Below are 17,280 nucleotides of genomic sequence, written 5' to 3'. Positions count from 1 at the left end.
GCATTGGTTTAAAACTTTTAATTCATAACCAATTTTTCAAAAAAGCTAATTTACTAATGTTTTTTTGTGTGTAGTGACATTAAAAAAATAATGAATTCCTAAAGTTCGACTTTTATTTAGAAAAACTCCTAATTGATCATAAGTTCCATGTAAATACAAACACATCTCTCAGCTGACTCATATTTTCCACCAGAACACCAGCCCTTATCAGATATTGTTACACAAATTCCTTTTTAATAGCTTTTCTTTTTGTATTGTGTGTTTGGTTTACAATTAACCCGTAAAATACACTTACGCGACGCTTGTACAGCCCCCTTGATGTGTCCTGCAATGATCAAATCGCCGCTTGACCGACTCCGAACCCCAACAGAAAGGTTTTGGCAAGTCGTTTGATATGGTGCTTCTGATTGGTCGCTGCAGGGTGAGATTATGAGATGGCAAATATTATTGGTCCATCGGACCTTGTGTTCTTTTTTTTTTTTCTCGCGATTGTTTCCCGTGTGGGTTAATGGCTCCTCCTGCTACAGACTGAGACGGAGCTGGCACCGAGCGGTGAAACGGGGGGAGCTGTGACACCGACGGAGGAAGAGAAAAACGCGATTACACCCCAAATACTAGCGGGTTTTTGATCGCAGTTGTTTGGGTGTAACCGGGAATAACTGCTGTCCGGGTGGCTGTTTGGGTTGCGGGCTAAATTTGGTAGCGGGCGGTCGAGGATAGCAGTGTATTTTTTCCAACAACCAACTCCCCAGATGAACTCCGTCAGAGCCACCAACAGGAGACCCAGGCGAGTGTCGAGGCCGCGCCCGGTGCAGCCCGAGCGGAACAACGGGGACAGAGGTACGCTGCTCCACGGTCAAGCTAAAGGTTTCACACGAAGTAATGTCAGGCGTAACAGCCTTTACATAACCCCTCCTTTTTTGGCTAATGGTACGTTTAGCGCTCCTACAGGCGTCGGATTCGGCAGGAAACACCGAGGCTTCTCGCTCTATGGCTCAGGCCAGGCCTCGCTTTGTTTGGCTTGAGTGATTGGGGCTAGCTAACGCCGCTAGCTAGCTCACCAGGTTAGGTGGTGGTTGAGGGGGTTGTCTTCGCTTAACGTAATGCGTATGTAGCTACAACATTAATAGCTCAGATTCAGGTAACCTCAGCGGGAGGCAAAGGGATCGACTCTAGTCGCTCACACCACAGTCTCCGCGTCTGCTCGAGCGGTGCATTCCCAGCTGTCACTACCGTTTCTGACGGTGTAAATCTGCGGCGTCTTTGGACTGCCATTTTTGGGGTGTAACGTTAACAAAAACATTAGCAGCGAATGAGGGCAAAGCTAACTAGCTGCCCCCCCTCCCCTCCCCTGCAGCTCGAAGAGGCCACACAGATCAGCTGTGATAGATGATACGGTGGAAATTGGATAAATTCACCGAGTCCATTTTGTGCTCTTTGCGCTGCAGTTTGAAGCTAATGCAGGCAGCAGATTTAAGCACTATTCCTCTTCCCTACTCTCGGTGACTGCTAGCCGTGGTATGATTTGTTTACACGGCGGATTTACCAGCTACGCAGTTCAGTTTTTAGCCATTAGCCGCACGTCTGATCGACATCATAGGCGGCCCTTAATTTGACAGCACCATAAAAGATGTGTCTGATTCTGCACACATAGGACCGCCTTACAGACCAATGCACGCCGACTTATATCTGTTGGGAATAACTAAACATATAAGACTGGTAATGTGGCTGCAGCGGGTGCATCTGTCATTATCAATCACCAACCTTTGTCTGCCTTGCCAGCTATTACCCAGCCTGTTAGCCTGCGCAGTTGGCATACAGTATGGGATTTAAATGTGCACCATTGTGTCAATAATGATCTGGATAATAAAAGTGTTGCCATTTCTGGAAATATTATAGGTGTGTAAAATTGGTAAAAAGAGATGAGACTTCTTTAGAAAATGTTGATTTTTTTTTTTTTTAATCTTCCTTTTTTTTTTTTTCTAATGTAATTTTTTTTTTTTTTTTTTTTTTTTTTTTAAATACATGACTCACCCTGCTTTATAAACCAGCTTTGTTCACCGAGGTGCCTTTCTTGAAAGTGGTGTGTATATGAAGAATATGTTTCTGCTTTTCTACTTAGATGAGGAGGCGCCTGCAGCAGCTGCAGCAGAAATGGCTATTGAGGAGTCCGGTCCAGGTGCCCAGAACAGTCCCTACCAGCTTCGACGCAAGACCCTGCTTCCCAAGAGAACCGCCGCCGCCGCTGCCACCGCCTCAGCCTGCCCTAGCAAGGGCCCAATGGAGGTTAGACAGAAGCGCTTTTTGAGTAATTCACTGCAATGTTGTGTATGACTGTGAGTGGGAGAGAATGGCTGATTAGTTGTCCTCCACTAAAGAAGCAATAATTTTGTGACACAGCAGTAAATTTCCCCGTTGATTGCTCAGTACTTGGATCTTGGCATTGAAGTTTATATCCTACTCATCCCCTTTTACAGGGAGCTTCAACTTCATCAACAGAGGCCTTTGGCCATCGAGCCAAGCGGGCACGTGTGTCCGGTAAGAGCCACGACCTGCCAGGTGTGTGTTAAATGTCTGCAGCTGGGCAAGGACAGTGATTCCTTTTTTTTTTTTTTCCAATCTATTAAATGGCATGACTTAATGTTCTTGTAGTGAAGCGATTCTCATAAATCTTACCTTATGATTGCGCGTGTGTGTGTGTGTGTGTGTTCTGTATATTTTTAGCAGCACCAGCAGAGCAATATCTGCAGCAGAAGCTTCCAGATGAGGTCGTTTTGAAGATTTTCTCCTACTTACTGGAACAGGACCTTTGTCAGGCAGCTTGCGTCTGCAAACGATTCAGCCAGCTAGCAAACGATCCAATCTTATGGTCAGTGTGTTCCCATTTTGCATATTGTAGTCATTAAACAAACAGACATCCAAAGTATGTTTTGAATGTGGAATTTAATTATCTAGGAAGCGCCTGTACATGGAGGTGTTTGAGTACACGCGTCCAATGATGCATCCTGAGCCAGGAAGGTTCTATCAAGTTAGCCCAGAAGAGCATGAACACCCAAACCCCTGGAAGGAGAGCTTCCAGCAGCTGGTGAGTTATTCATCATCATCACTGTGATCAGTAGTAGTAGTAGTGACTGTTGTCCTTCTTTGTTTTTCTTTTTACACATCAAAGTAAACACTGTAGAGTTTTGTACATTGTGTATGGATTTGCAGTACAATTTTGTGACTCGGTGTAGTTAAAAACTGTGTCACTCTGTGAGAATAGTGCAGCTTCATGTTGCACATATAGTAAAACACATTTAAGAATCAAATCAATATCTCTGTATTTTAGAAGTGTTATAATTTGTATATGGAGCTATAGAAGCATAAATATCATTTGACTCATAACAACAATGAGCAGTGACAAATGTTCCTTGCAAGCACAGAAATGGGTCGTAGATAATTAATCAGATTTTTGTCATATGTGGTGGTCTGCCCTGTGACCACTGAATCCCTTTTGTGCAGTATCTTTACTTTTAAAGTCAAGTAAGATTGAGTTGTTAAAGGTTTAATCTGGTGTCATTACTTTCTGGAAACAAGCTGCACTGTCAGAATTTCACAGAAGTGATTGCCTAGTGCCTTTTATCAACAGGAAACTGGTCAAACTTAATGATAGATAGCTTTTTCGCTGCTTATACACGGCCTGTCAGAACTTCTGTGCAGTGAATTCTTGCAGTTTACCTGTAAAAAGAAATGCCTATCAAATGTATGATTTGGTTTTTAAGTTGCGTTGAATTTAGTTTGCTTTATATAGTCACTCAGGTTTTTGCAAATGCCTTAGTCCTTGCAGTGAGCTGCTTGTTATAACATTAACCACTACAGTATCTTGTTGTTGCATCTATTGCAAATAACTCTTTGTTTTGACACCGCCTATGTTGTCATTCTCTTGTGGTTGGTTTTTTGGTTGCATGGGGTATTCAGATTAATTTGAGTACATGATGATTTACAGAACAGGGATCAAGAAATAAAAGCATCCCCTCTCACTTTTTCTCGTTATTAATAAGATGATTATGCCTCTTACAATTAAACAAGGATTGCTAACCAAAAACGTCAGGAAAACACTGAGTAGCGCCGTTATTGTTTGACACCTAGAAAGTTTGTTTTTTTGCTCTGCCGTTTGATGCTGAGGTCCAAGGATCAAGAGCAATATGTACTGACCTTGTTCTTATTCTGTGCTACAGTACAAAGGCGCACATGTAAAACCAGGCTTTGCTGAACATTTCTACAGTAACCCTGGCAGATACAAAGGCAGAGAGAATATGTTGGTAAGTTAAAACTGTAGATGGAGTGTACAGCACAAATATTTCTGAGTTGCACAGCTAATTTAAACATCTGCATGTGTTTCCAAACTGACCTGTAATGAATGAATTCTTTGTGTCTTTCTCCTGCAGTATTATGACACCATTGAGGATGCACTGGGTGGGGTACAAGAGGCCCATTTCGATGGTCTCATCTTTGTTCACTCTGGAATCTATACTGATGAGTGGATTTACATCGAGTCCCCGATCACCATGATTGGTGCAGGTGAGCAAGTTGCCCTCACTGAAAGATAGTTAAAACATTATCTTGATGCCTCTGCTGCATGCACTCAGTAACTCTCTGAAGAAGATGATACACTTCAGTTGTGTAAACTGTCTACATTGCTTCTGTAATTTTGCATTTGCAAGAGGAGTCGAAGCACTTAGAATTTACAACATTTTTCTTTTTTACACAGAACCTAATTTTTTTTTGCATGCTGAAAAAATAAAAATGGACAGTGGACTGATATTTGAGTGATACTTTTGTGGGCAGATGTAGCCTGTTTGTTTTTTTTTTATTATGTTGCTTGATGCATTTTGTAGCAGTATGCATTTCAAAGTGGTGTCAGTAAAAGTAAAGGAGGCCATCATTAGGCTGCTGTGAGGGAGAGAAAGAAGACTACAGAGCTCATTATACCCACTGCTGTCACCCTCTGAAACAGCATCTCACACTAAAAGTGACACTACATCCACTGGTGCGAGCCACTCTTTGGTGTTGTTTCGGCTGGTCGGGTTATCTTTCTATTTTTGTAACCGGGCTTAGCTGGCCAGTCGAAGACACAAATGTACGATCATGTCAGTTTTTACCGCCATTTCAATATCAGCACAGAAACTCAGATTTCCAGATTAAACAGGGAGAGATGTTGCAACCACTTGAAAGGATGAGACTTTCTGAAGAAGACTTTTAAAAGAGGAGGAGAAAAACCCTTCCCCAATCACTTTGGTTTTTATTTGGACTTCTACTTGTATCCCAGCACTGATGGGGAGGTTCTGTCTGAGGGGTCAGTATAAATGGCGACAGGCTTTGGTGACATCACTGTTTGGGCCATACAACCAGGGTGGTTTTTAGTTAAAAAGAAACAATGTACATTAATTAACATTAGCACTCAGATGCACCATGTGAAATGTGCCAGACTTTGCTTTATAGGTGCTTTTTTTTTTTTTTTTTTTTTTAAATCTGCAATTCCTAGCAGCTTCATTTCTATAGACTAAATTAAAAAAAACAAAAACAAACACATGCATCTATGCACTGATCATAGCCAGATGCATCTGAGTGATAAGACAAAGAAACCATGTGACATTAAACAAAGATTAGAAAGCTCTCACCTAAAGATGAAAGTACATTAGTCCAATTGCAAAGATCTAGATGGCTAATAACTCATTTGATTATCGAGTAACTGCTGACTTGTTGGGGTTTTGTATTTTGATTTGTTTTTTAAGTACCTTCATACAAATAAGAATTACACTGCTGAACTCAGCAATACAACAGGGGCCAAAACAACCACTTAAGTGGATGATAGAAACATGAAACAGAATTGTCTCAGTCAGGTTTCAGAATTCATTATAGTAAAGAAACGGTGCTAGTGAAAGCTAAGTATGTTGTGGTCTCTGACAGTGGATGGGTCTCCGTGCATGTCTTGTTAGACCTCAAATACCACTGATAAGTATATTTTGCTACAAAGACTATGCACTATATTGTTATTAAAGGAATAGAACGATTTGAATCGCATCCGAGAGTTTTTGTTGTTGTTTTGTTTTTTTATAGATGGGGAGTGTTTCTCACACATTACAGTTAAATATGGAGTTCCTGGTTCACAGAACCCTTATGCAGTAATATTAGAATGCAGAGCATTCATTTTCATTGCTGTGCAAACAATACACAGCTTCATCTATCCATAAAGCCAGAAGACACACATCATAGTCTGTTTTGTCCCATCTTGTTTCTCTTCTCTTATCCTCAAACCTCCAACTGAGTGTAGCAGATGGTTGCCCTTCTCTGAAGCTGGTTCTGCTGGAGGTTTCTTCTCGTTAAAAGGGAGTTTTTCCAACGCACAATCAGAGGGTGCTTGCTCATCAGCAGTTGTTTGATTGTTGCCATTTTCTTCAAAATACTGTAGCGTCTTTTAACTTGCAATTTTAAGAGCCTTGAGATGACTATTGTTGAGTTTTGGCGCTATATCAGTAACACTATTGAGGAAGTAGTTAGCTTTTAATCAAGCAACATCTTCCTGTGAATGGAAAACCACAAGATTTAACTGAAGATGTAAATATTTTGCTGCTTTAAAGCAGTGTTCAGACTAAAATGCCAGAGCAAAGCTTTGCCTTGTTACCTGTGTGAATACGGCTGCTTGGAGTGCTAGTCGGAGGAGTACAGCTGCTAACTCGAGCAAAAATTAGATATTTTCAGAACCTATACATGCTATGTTTTCACTCAGTCTTCCCTAACCCATCTTTTTCTTTTTATTGGTTCTGTTTCTATAGAAGAGTTGTTGAATCAAATCATTCTTTGAACCAAAATTACTTGCCAAAAATTTGAGATGGGATGGAGAAGGAATTGCTAATGCTCCAAAGCAAATGTCATTTAATCTTTTAAACATAAAGAAGGCAATGTTACAGCATTGATCTGTGTGACTTCCTATAGAACCAGGTCACTGGTGTTTATTATGTTACTACTGACAGAAATAGCAGAATGCATGCTGATGTGTGCAGAGTAGTATTTTCTGCTCATGTTCACTCAGTGCTGTAAAACTGATAAGGTGAGCCAACAATACTGTGAAAGCAATCCGTGATCGGCATAAAGCAAAGAAATGTAATGTTCTTAAATGTCAGTCAGTCACATGACCTCAGCTCAACTGAGCATGCTTTTCACCTGTTAATGGCACAAGGATCCTCACAGTGCTATCATTTAAAGGTGGCTGCAGGAAAGGAGTGGCAAAATATTTCAACATTTGGTGACGTTTGGTTTACAGACTTTAGGCAGCCATTGATTTCACTTCCAAGTATTAAAAATAATGCATGTATTTGTAGTAGTTAGAGTTGCTTTTGAGGCTGTGGGGAGAAAAACAAAATGTAATTGCTTAAATGAACTTCAAAATCTACGCTTCAATTGTAAACGACTTGCTGTGCATGAACTGGACCTGGCTGAATGAGGGTGTTAATCATTGTTCTATGCTTTCCCCTCAGCTCCTAATAAAGTAGCGGACAAGGTGATAATAGAGAACACAAGAGACTCAACGTTCGTCTTCATGGAGGGCTCAGAGGATGCGTATGTGGGATACATGACCATCAAGGTAACTGTATGTCTCAGCTTTTACACTTAAAGAGTGATTGGGTATCCAAGACTGTCCTTTAGTGCCATCACAATGCTCTGTTGTTAGGTTATGTAGTCTCAGTGCTTGAGAGTCCTGCTTAGTCTCTGATCTGTTCATTCATACTTAAGGACAAAATTACGTCCTTAGTTGAAACTCTTGGGAGTCTCTGTGGCTCAGATAGAACATGTACTTGAGCAAAAATCACATTAGTTTAATAACAAACAACATGGACCTTGTAATGATAATTATGAGAGCCTCACAGTCATCTACAGCTTGGTGAATTGGGAAAGAGATCATGAGAAATGCTTTACAATGTGGAAAGTTATGGCCTTGTGTGTGTGACTGATATCTTTTCGTTGATTAGCTAATTAACTGATGTTTTTTTAGAAAGATGGTGGGAGAACAATATGATTTCCTGAGGCCCTCTCTACTTCTCTAGTTTCTATAACCCTGACTTATGCACCTGAGATGGTGGAAGTGTGTAATTTGAGGCACAGCATCTTTGTGTATTTGGTGATTTAGTATTAAAGGTTAAATTGACTACAAGAAATTGTAAATCTTGAGACAAATATGGGAGATGTATTTTGTCATTTTACGTTAAAAGAGCACAAATATTGTGTCATAACAGGATGTTTTAAGGTGCCTTGAAATATCCTGTTATGAGCTTCAAGTATTACTTGCACTAATCCCTCCAGTAGGAGGAGTCCAGTGTCGATGTTGTGGGAGGACAGAAGCTCAATGTGTTGTCAGTAATCGTGGCTTCGTTCTAAATTCTGCTGCTTTTCTCTCCTCAGTTTAATCCTGATGACAAGTCAGCGCAGCACCATAACGCCCACCACTGTCTGGAGATCACGGTGAACTGCAGCCCCAACATCGACCACTGCGTTATCCGCTCCACGTGTACAGGTATTTCACACAATTAAACCTCCTTGTTACAGGTTATAGGGACGTCCTCCTGACCCTGGACAACCTAGTGAAAGCAGGACTCAGCGGGCACCTTGTTGGCATGTGAATATTCAGCTTCACAAATGTAGTGTTTGCTGCAGGACTGAACTATTTTTACATGATGTTGTAGAACCTGTTGTTTTTGTGTACGTTCTGGTCTGAGCCGAGATTTTCTTTGATTTGAAACCACAGATGTATCCCTAAATTATTTTTTTTATTTTATTTTTTTTATTTTTTTTGTATTTCACTTAACTGATCAGTCCCCGGGTTAGCCTAGATTTGGCATTGGAGGGCTTGGAGATAAGAGAGTGAAATTATCAGGCTTCTCAGAAATCTCTGAAAATGTTTCTCTTACTTGATTCCAGTTTCTGTTGTACTTCTTTCTCTAGTTGACTATTGGGGGCAAATATTTGGGTTTCCAAAGACACTCCAGCTACTGTGTTTGTGAGAGTAACGTGAGGTGTGATACTTCAGTCTGTGTTGATGTGAATGCAAAGACTTTTTTTTTTTTTTCTGGCACAAACTGCATTCTCAATTAAAGGAGCTGTCTACCAGTCAGTTCAAAGCAGAGTCAGGAATTTGAAAGTAACACTACAGCATTAAAATCCTGGTTAAAATTGCATTTGTTCCATTTACTGGTTCATAGACACTAGTTGTGCATATGAACTCCATATGAAATGGTTCTGCATAGTTGTATTTTAGTTGCATGTATTATTGCCTATCAAGGTACTGGTGTGCTGTAAACACTTGTGTAGTTCCAAAGATCAAGTCTTTTCTGGATTTCTTATAAATAAAATTGAATTGATTACTGTCAGTCTATTTTAAAACTGATCATTCTTTAAAGAATAACGGTCATGTGACCTTTCTCTTTTCCTCTTGTGTTTAGTGGGTTCAGCTGTGTGTGTGAGTGGACAGGGAGCGTGTCCAACCATCAAACACTGCAACATCAGTGACTGTGAGAATGTAGGCCTGTATATTACAGACCATGCACAGGTAAAACAAAAATAAATCTCTCTATATATACACAAAAATACACACACGTGCGTACAAATGTTTGACAAGATTATGCTTCTGACTTACATGTACTATTTTTTTGTTCCAGGGCATTTATGAAGACAATGAAATCAGTAACAATGCGCTAGCAGGAATTTGGGTGAAAAACCACGGTAATCCCATCATTAGACGTAACCACATCCACCACGGAAGAGATGTTGGGGTGTTCACTTTTGACCATGGCATGGTAACTACTGTGAATTACGTTTTCTTACATTTTTCTGTGGAAACATCACAGATGAACTCACTTGTCGTCTTTTCTGGCTTTCAGGGCTACTTTGAGAACTGTAACATCCATAGAAATCGCATAGCAGGCTTTGAGGTGAAAGCTTACGCCAACCCCACAGTGGTCCGTTGTGAGATCCACCACGGCCAGACGGGAGGCATCTATGTCCATGAGAAGGGGCGGGGCCAGTTTATAGAGAACAAAATCTATGCGAATAACTTTGCCGGTGTGTGGATCACGTCCAACAGTGACCCGACGATACGGTAAGATAACAAACTTCAAAAAACGCAGTGGAAGATGCTGAATCTGTTTAGTTCAAGACTGTTTAATATAATGTGATTTATTCATTTCAGGGGAAATGCTATATTCAATGGTAACCAAGGAGGGGTGTACATATTTGGAGATGGGCGGGGTTTGATAGAAAGTAACGACATCTACGGTAACGCCTTGGCGGGGATCCAGATTCGAACCAACAGCTGCCCCATTGTACGGCATAACAAGATCCATGATGGACAGCATGGAGGCATTTACGTGGTAGATATGATATCTGATATCTGGTTGATTGAGATCATTTCCCCAGCGTTTAGAATCCCCAGCATTTAGAATCCACAGCCACAAGTTTGTAACAACCTGTTTTTGTTTTAGCATGAGAAAGGCCAGGGGGTGATTGAGGAGAACGAGGTCTATAGCAACACACTTGCAGGAGTGTGGGTGACGACAGGCAGCACTCCGGTCCTCCGCAAGAACCGCATTCACAGTGGCAAACAGGTAAAACTGAGAGCTGACCTTAATTATCTGATTCTCTCTCGGCTTATTTGTTTAAATATCAGCTAAGCATCAGCATGTTAAAAACAAACGTCTTAATTTAAATGTTAGCAATACATTTAATATTAAAATGCTGCATTGTAAAAGTTCAACTAAAGTGGGTCTTATTTAAGCTTGCAGTATCTGAGTATTTATGAGTCTGTACATTTCATTTTTGTATTAAACTGTTCAGGGAAAAGTCGTTGACATTTTCTGCTTTCCTACCTATCTGTAGACGTCCAAAGCAATGATGTCTTATTCTTCTCAACTGAGAATATAAACATTTGTTTGTAAACATGTAAAACAAAGAAAGGGATCACATTGGAGAAGATAAAACAATGTATTTTTGGTCTTTGTTTTATTATCAATGATTTGATGCTTGATATTTTGAAGAAATTCTTCTGAGGAGTTTTGTGTGAACAGGAATATTCTTGTTAAAGGACTTATTTTTGGGAACTGAGACTAGATGGTGATTATCATTAACTTCTAGGCCTTGTACTATGAATCGAGTTCAGCTTACCCAGGATATCTTTTCTGTATTTGCCTTCTCTTACCCTAACATCAGCAATCAAGCTAAGTAGGCACACAGAGGTGGTTATCAACTAGATATGTCAACTCAGTTTCCCAAATTTAGCTACAAGCATGTTAAATGGAAGGGGTTACACTGTTACCATCTGACCAATCACAGGCATTAAAATGTGTACAGGCAGCAGAGCAGATAATTTTATAAAAGAACAAACGATAAAGGTACGAGTGAGGAAAAATCTGAAGAAGCTGTAGCTTTATCAGTTAAAAGCTCGGTCATTATGACATGGGAGGATTTGATGGAATATAATTGATGTGCATAGTTTTAGTTTTTATTCTTTCAGCCGCAGTCCGAATCTCAAACATGACCTCTGCTAGGAAGTGAACTACCTTCGTATTACAGAAAATCCAAGTTTAACCCTAAAGCTACCAAGATACGGCCACTGCTCCTTAGTTTCTAGAGTGTTTGTGTTTCATGTTTGTTTTCAAATGACTGCAGTGTTGTTGCCAGTAATCCGAAACGACACCTTTTGGTGTGTTCTGCTCCTGTATCCAATCTATAATCTAGGTTATTTTTACCTGTAACTTATTGTTTTTATTTATTTTTTTCATCCTTTTGCTTCAGGTTGGTGTGTATTTCTACGACAATGGGCACGGTGTGTTGGAAGATAACGACATCTACAATCACATGTACTCTGGTGTCCAAATACGGTAAAGCATATCCCCCCCTTTTCTTTTTTTTTTTTTTTTAATTAATGTATATTTTCTTTTTATTTGACTGAAAAGTTTTCTAATCAGGAGCAGAAATACTCATTAATACTTATCTTTCACCAACATTAGAACATCATTTCCCAATAAAGGAGCAATGTTTGACCAAACACATCTATATGAAGCCGCAAAATGTATTTGAGGCGTTAAGATGCGACTTCACTGCAGTGGGTGTTGCATAGTATTCTTAGTACTAAGTACTTTTGCATTCTCATTCACAGTAACACCACATTTTTGTTACATTTGAAATTATAGATGGAGGTTCCAGTGTAATTTTGGCAGGTTAAGACATTGTTGGTGAAAGGGAACAAATTTGTCTCACTGTTAAATTTGTTACTTAAAACAGAAGTTATATAGTTCATAACTAGGGAGACTTGGAACTAGGCATTAATGTTTATATCTGTACTAGCCACTGCAAAATTAAGCGGATGATGTGGCAGGTGACTGATGTAGCAGGAGAAAAGGAAAAAGCTCTGCAGGCTACACATTTTTCTAATTGGAGGAAGTAAAGAATTACTTAAAAAAATGATGGGTAAAAACTTGAATGTTTAATCAGTTGCCAGGAACATTTCCTGTATTCACCAAACACTGAATATAAGACACTTTGTTTATATTAATAGTTTGATATTTACAGCTTTGTTGATATGGTAAATGAGTTACAATCATTATTACATCTTTAAAGGACGGGGAGCAACCCAAAGATCAGGCGCAACAAAATCTGGGGAGGCCAGAATGGAGGGATTTTAGTCTACAACTCAGGTCTGTATGTCACTCATTCATTGCACTAGGTCTGCCAAATAATGTGCAAATACTTTTTACTGTAATCGTGCTGTTAAATTCAACAGGTCTGGGCTTCATTGAGGACAACGAGATCTTTGATAATGCCATGGCAGGAGTGTGGATCAAGACAGACAGCAACCCCACACTGAGAAGAAATAAGATCCACGATGGCAGAGATGGAGGCATCTGCATCTTTAACGGAGGCAGAGGTAATACAGCATGATGCGGGTGGCCACAGGGTAGCTTCTGACATGTTTTTCCTGTTTTCTTATTTAGCTGCTATTTATGTTTCAGAGCCTCCCAGAACAAATCCATCGCCTCTGTTACTATGTGATTTTTGCTCCTGTGTATATTTAGCTTATTGTGAAATCTAACCACTTTTAGGTCTGCTGGAAGAGAACGACATCTTCAGGAACGCTCAGGCCGGTGTGTTGATCAGCACAAACAGTCATCCAATACTACGCAAGAACCGCATTTTTGATGGCTTCGCAGCAGGTTAGATTTATGGGCGCAGATATCATCTTTATTTGTACCCTTCCTTTAGCTCATGAAAGATTTCTCATTTCCAGGTATTGAAATCACCAACCATGCCACCGCGACACTGGAGGGCAACCAGATTTTCAACAATCGTTTTGGAGGCCTCTTTCTGGCCTCAGGGGTCAATGTCACCATGAAAGGTAACAGGCTGCTCTATGTGCATTAAAGAGTACCTCGGTCAGGTCATGACCTGGTCAGTAACCACCTTTTCCTCCTCCAGATAATAAAATTCTGAATAATCAGGATGCCATTGAGAAGGCGGTAAGCAGAGGACAGTGTCTCTACAAGATTTCCAGCTACACCAGTTACCCCATGCACGATTTCTACAGGTAAAGCACGTCAGAGACACGCCAGTATGTTTTCTGTCATGTGTATATACACAAACCCATACAATGAGGATGCTCAAATAATGGGACCCAACAACTTTGCATCCTTTAGTGAAGGCTTAAGGACCATCCACACACAAAACGGTTGACTCCAAGAAAATGGCTTTTTAGCTGGTAGCTGAATGCTAGTTGACATTCCAGACCCTGGTTACTTGGGCAACCCTCTAATGTGTAATACTCTGCAGAAGTTTTGAGCTGCTTCTCATTTATTCTTCTTCCAAGGAGCCAAACTTTCTGTTAATGTTTGCCTTATGTATACTTGTCCATCTATAGTCTTTTTTTGCTAAGACACTTAACACTGACTTATGACTCATTCAATCATAAAAGGGCACTTAGCTAAAGGGATGAACCAGTGTTCTCTAAATGTAACCGATAACTTGGCAAAGAACCACTTTTAAATTGTATTTTAGGCACAAAAATACATTTGTCCACCTTTCTTTAGCTATGTCAGTGCTTTAATGAATCACTGCACTCATTTTCCTAACAGTGGCAAGAAATGAGTGGCTCAAGGCTTTTGAACAGTACTGTTTGGCATCCTGTCATGCCCATTTGAAGGCACGTTATTTCATGCTCTCTGGTCGCTGATGGTCTTTGCCGGTGTGGATACCTTTAATTCCTCCCCAGACCTTTCATTGACCCTCTCATTACCCTGCTTGTCATTTTCTGTAGTTACTACTTGCGTACATGTGCGAGTAACCTACTAAGCCAAACGCTCAGGCTTCAGATTGAACTACTCCTTTTTTTTTTTTTCCTTTCAATTTTTGAATCGGTGTGATGCCAATAAAGTGCCATTAAGGCATAGAGATGTAGCCGTGAGCACACTAGCCCCACCCACCTGCTGCTGTGGTAGGGACAGCCAATTAGAAGAAAGTTGGCTTAAAAGGAGAGGAGCTAAAATGCCTTATTTTAAGCAGAGAGAAAGTGCTTTGAGCATGTGAATCATGCAAAGAATAAATGAGTATAATAGGCCTGCTTTATTTAGAGCTGAAATGATTGGGCACTTGATTGAAAGCTGATTAGTCCATTTAATTTGACTATAGACGGATTCCTCTTGAGCTGCTGTTCTAGTCCCCAGATTTCTCCTTAAAGCACGCTCCTGTATTTGACTGATATGTTTGCCAATTTTGTTACTGACTGATTTTTATGCCTGGTGCAAAGATGGAATTGTACAGTGAAGCTGAGGCAGAAATGATCCTCCAGCTGTGAGGATTGCCAGAAGTGTCTTGAATTTAAAGATCAAATGGTTGAGCTAGAAATTAATAAGCAGGTCGCTAAACAATAATAATAATAATTAGTGCAGGGGTTTGAGATTACTTTATTTGACCTTACTGTTATGAAAATGAATCTGATTTGAGTTTTTCCCCTTTGTCTCTCCAGATGTCACACCTGTAATACAACAGATAGGAATGCCATCTGTGTTAACTGTATCAAAAAATGCCACCAAGGACATGATGTAGAGTTTATACGGCACGATCGGTGAGGATTTTCTTTTTTCACTGTTTTAATATTTAATAACTTTTATTAAATATTGACAAAAAATGCATCTGTTTCAGGCAAAGCAAGTAGTTCTTGTACCTGAATGTCTCTGAGGTTTATGCTTAAATCCCTGGTTATGTTGTCTTCAGGTTTTTCTGTGACTGTGGAGCGGGGACGTTGTCCAACCCGTGCACGCTGGCGGGAGAGCCAACACACGACACGGACACTCTGTATGACTCGGCACCGCCCATCGAGTCCAACACGCTGCAACATAACTGAAAGCCTCTGGTCGAGTTATTTTCTCCCATAAGCGTACAGACACATGACATTACACACGGCCATACACACATAAACGCACACAGTTACACACACGCATCCACTCGCAGCCATAAGGACCCAGAGAGACTCTGATTGCGGCGCTCTCGGACGGGATCGAGGTAAAAGAGGCTGCAGAGGAAGCGGCTTTCTGCTGCCTGCAGGGAGATGAGCTGCAGTGGAGGCAGACTTCACTAGAGGGAGCCGTGGAGCTGAGGGAAGACTCCGAAAGGCCACAAGAGATTCCTTATTGGAGCGTTTCCTATTGCAGTCTATAAACAAACACGGGAGGAAGAGAAAAGTTATGCAGAGAGGTTCGAGTATTGACGATCTCACAGTTCTTTAACCTCAGCTCCTACCCCTCTTCACCAACACCACCATCATCACCATCGTCGTCATCATAAGAACTGCTGTCAAAGACTTCCTGCTTCCTCGTAGCTGCCATCTCTATTGGCTGCCCAGGCAGTTGTACCTAGGCAACGGATGGGTGGATGTTGCTGTTGTGTGCGTGTGTGTGGGTAAAAGCAAGATGGTGCGTGTGTGTGCGCGTGTGATGGAGCACTTAAGCTTTTTTTTTTCTTTTCTTTTTTTAATATATGTTCAGATCAGTGGATTTTATTTCAATGCTTTCTCATGTAGTTTTGTATTTTTGAGCAAAAAGCTGACTGTATTTGAATGTCTTTTATTTTATTATATATTATTATAATTATTATTTTTCTTTGGTTAGCGTCCCTTCTCCCGCCCAAACAGCCTGTCAGGCTGCAGAAACTCAGACGTTCCAGTTGTGAAGTTCTTTCTGTGAAAGAGAAACTTGTTTAAACACTAAAAAAAAGGAAAAAGGAAAAAAAGAAACCCCTCTCTAGTATATTAGACTCAATGGCATGTGGAGCAGCTCCACAGTTGTATAAAAAGTATGAGTGTAAATGTGTGTCGTGTACAGTGAAAGTTGTGTGCGCGTGATTATATGTTTATAAATTGATGCAGTCAGTGTTTTTTGTGGAGAGGGTTTCAATAGGAGGTGTCAAAACTCCTCTAAAACTGGAACTAAAGAGACAATCTGCAGTCACACCCCACCCCACCCCCCCAAAAAAATCCTCCCCTGTCTCACCCCCACCCCTGTGTATCGTGGTGACTGTGGCTCCTCATGCAGCCTGAATCGTATGCATGTACCATAACATCTAGACTTAATATATTGTGAAGTATTCAATAACCATTATGTAGATGCTAGTTGGAATCCAAAAAGGGTATACTTTCTTAGAAAGACAAAAAAAGAAAACAGGAAACTGGCCATTTCTAAGAAAATAAAACTTTATTAGATCAGAGGTGTCTGTCTTTAAATTCACTCGCAATAAATGTCTGTTTTTATAAAAACAAAATGCAACTCGAGAACCCGAGGAGATTGTGTTATGATGGTGAAAAACTGCCCTGATATAATTTGACTGCTCGCAGCCGCTCCGAGTCTTCTGTTGCCCGTCAGGGGTTTCGGATTGTCATGGAACAACTGCGTCAATCATCAGAAACGGCTGCTGATATTTCAGATTGATGTTTGCTATGTGTAATTCATGTAAATGGAAGATTTATGGCTGGATTGTTTCCAGTGGCCGTTTGGAGACGTGGTGCACTTGCCTACAATGACTGATGGACTTAATATTGCAGCTGTACGCAGATCAAAGCCTGAAAGCCAGAAGGAAGAAAGAGACGAGTTTCTGTGAACGACTGAATCAGGTTTTCTGTCTAAAGGCTGTGTGCGTTCAAAGATTGAGGATTGCACAATTTTGTTATCAAAATTATGGCTATATTAATCATTTGGTGTACAAAAT

At 40.5% G+C, this 17,280-nt stretch overlaps 1 protein-coding gene across 4 annotated transcripts; it reads left to right on the top strand.

Annotated features, from left to right (window-relative positions):
• The first annotated feature begins 488 nt into the window (after positions 1-488).
• Positions 489-16,782, top strand: fbxo11b (F-box protein 11b). Of its 4 annotated transcripts, none has more exons than XM_005471424.4 (22): positions 489-840; positions 2,123-2,286; positions 2,478-2,538; positions 2,728-2,869; positions 2,956-3,085; positions 4,218-4,301; positions 4,428-4,560; positions 7,518-7,624; positions 8,440-8,551; positions 9,477-9,583; positions 9,693-9,830; positions 9,915-10,132; positions 10,223-10,403; positions 10,515-10,637; positions 11,824-11,909; positions 12,649-12,725; positions 12,812-12,955; positions 13,131-13,241; positions 13,316-13,423; positions 13,504-13,612; positions 15,047-15,145; positions 15,295-16,782. In XM_005471424.4, exons 1-22 carry the CDS (start codon positions 753-755, stop codon positions 15,422-15,424), a joined length of 2,652 nt encoding a protein of 883 aa, XP_005471481.1. In that variant the 5' UTR covers positions 489-752; the 3' UTR covers positions 15,425-16,782. The 4 variants fall into 4 exon arrangements, with proteins under 4 accessions (XP_005471481.1, XP_005471480.1, XP_005471479.1 ...); XM_005471423.4 differs by having other exon boundaries at positions 2,725-2,869; XM_005471422.4 differs by having other exon boundaries at positions 2,478-2,559.
• The last annotated feature ends 498 nt before the right edge of the window (positions 16,783-17,280 follow it).

The sequence above is a fragment of the Oreochromis niloticus genome, linkage group LG8, assembly GCF_001858045.2.
Source record: "Oreochromis niloticus isolate F11D_XX linkage group LG8, O_niloticus_UMD_NMBU, whole genome shotgun sequence".
Lineage (NCBI taxonomy): Eukaryota > Metazoa > Chordata > Actinopteri > Cichliformes > Cichlidae > Oreochromis > Oreochromis niloticus.
This window is presented reverse-complemented; position numbering and strand designations above follow the sequence as displayed.

Coding starts and splice junctions, on each gene's coding strand:
- fbxo11b (XM_003441763.5), top strand. CDS start 753: ATGAACTCCGTCAGAGCCACCAACAGGAGACCCAGGCGAGTGTCGAGG. Junction 841..2,122: donor GCGGAACAACGGGGACAGAG/GTACGCTGCTCC, acceptor TTTTCTACTTAG/ATGAGGAGGCGCCTGCAGCA. Junction 2,560..2,724: donor TAAGAGCCACGACCTGCCAG/GTGTGTGTTAAA, acceptor GTATATTTTTAG/CAGCACCAGCAGAGCAATAT.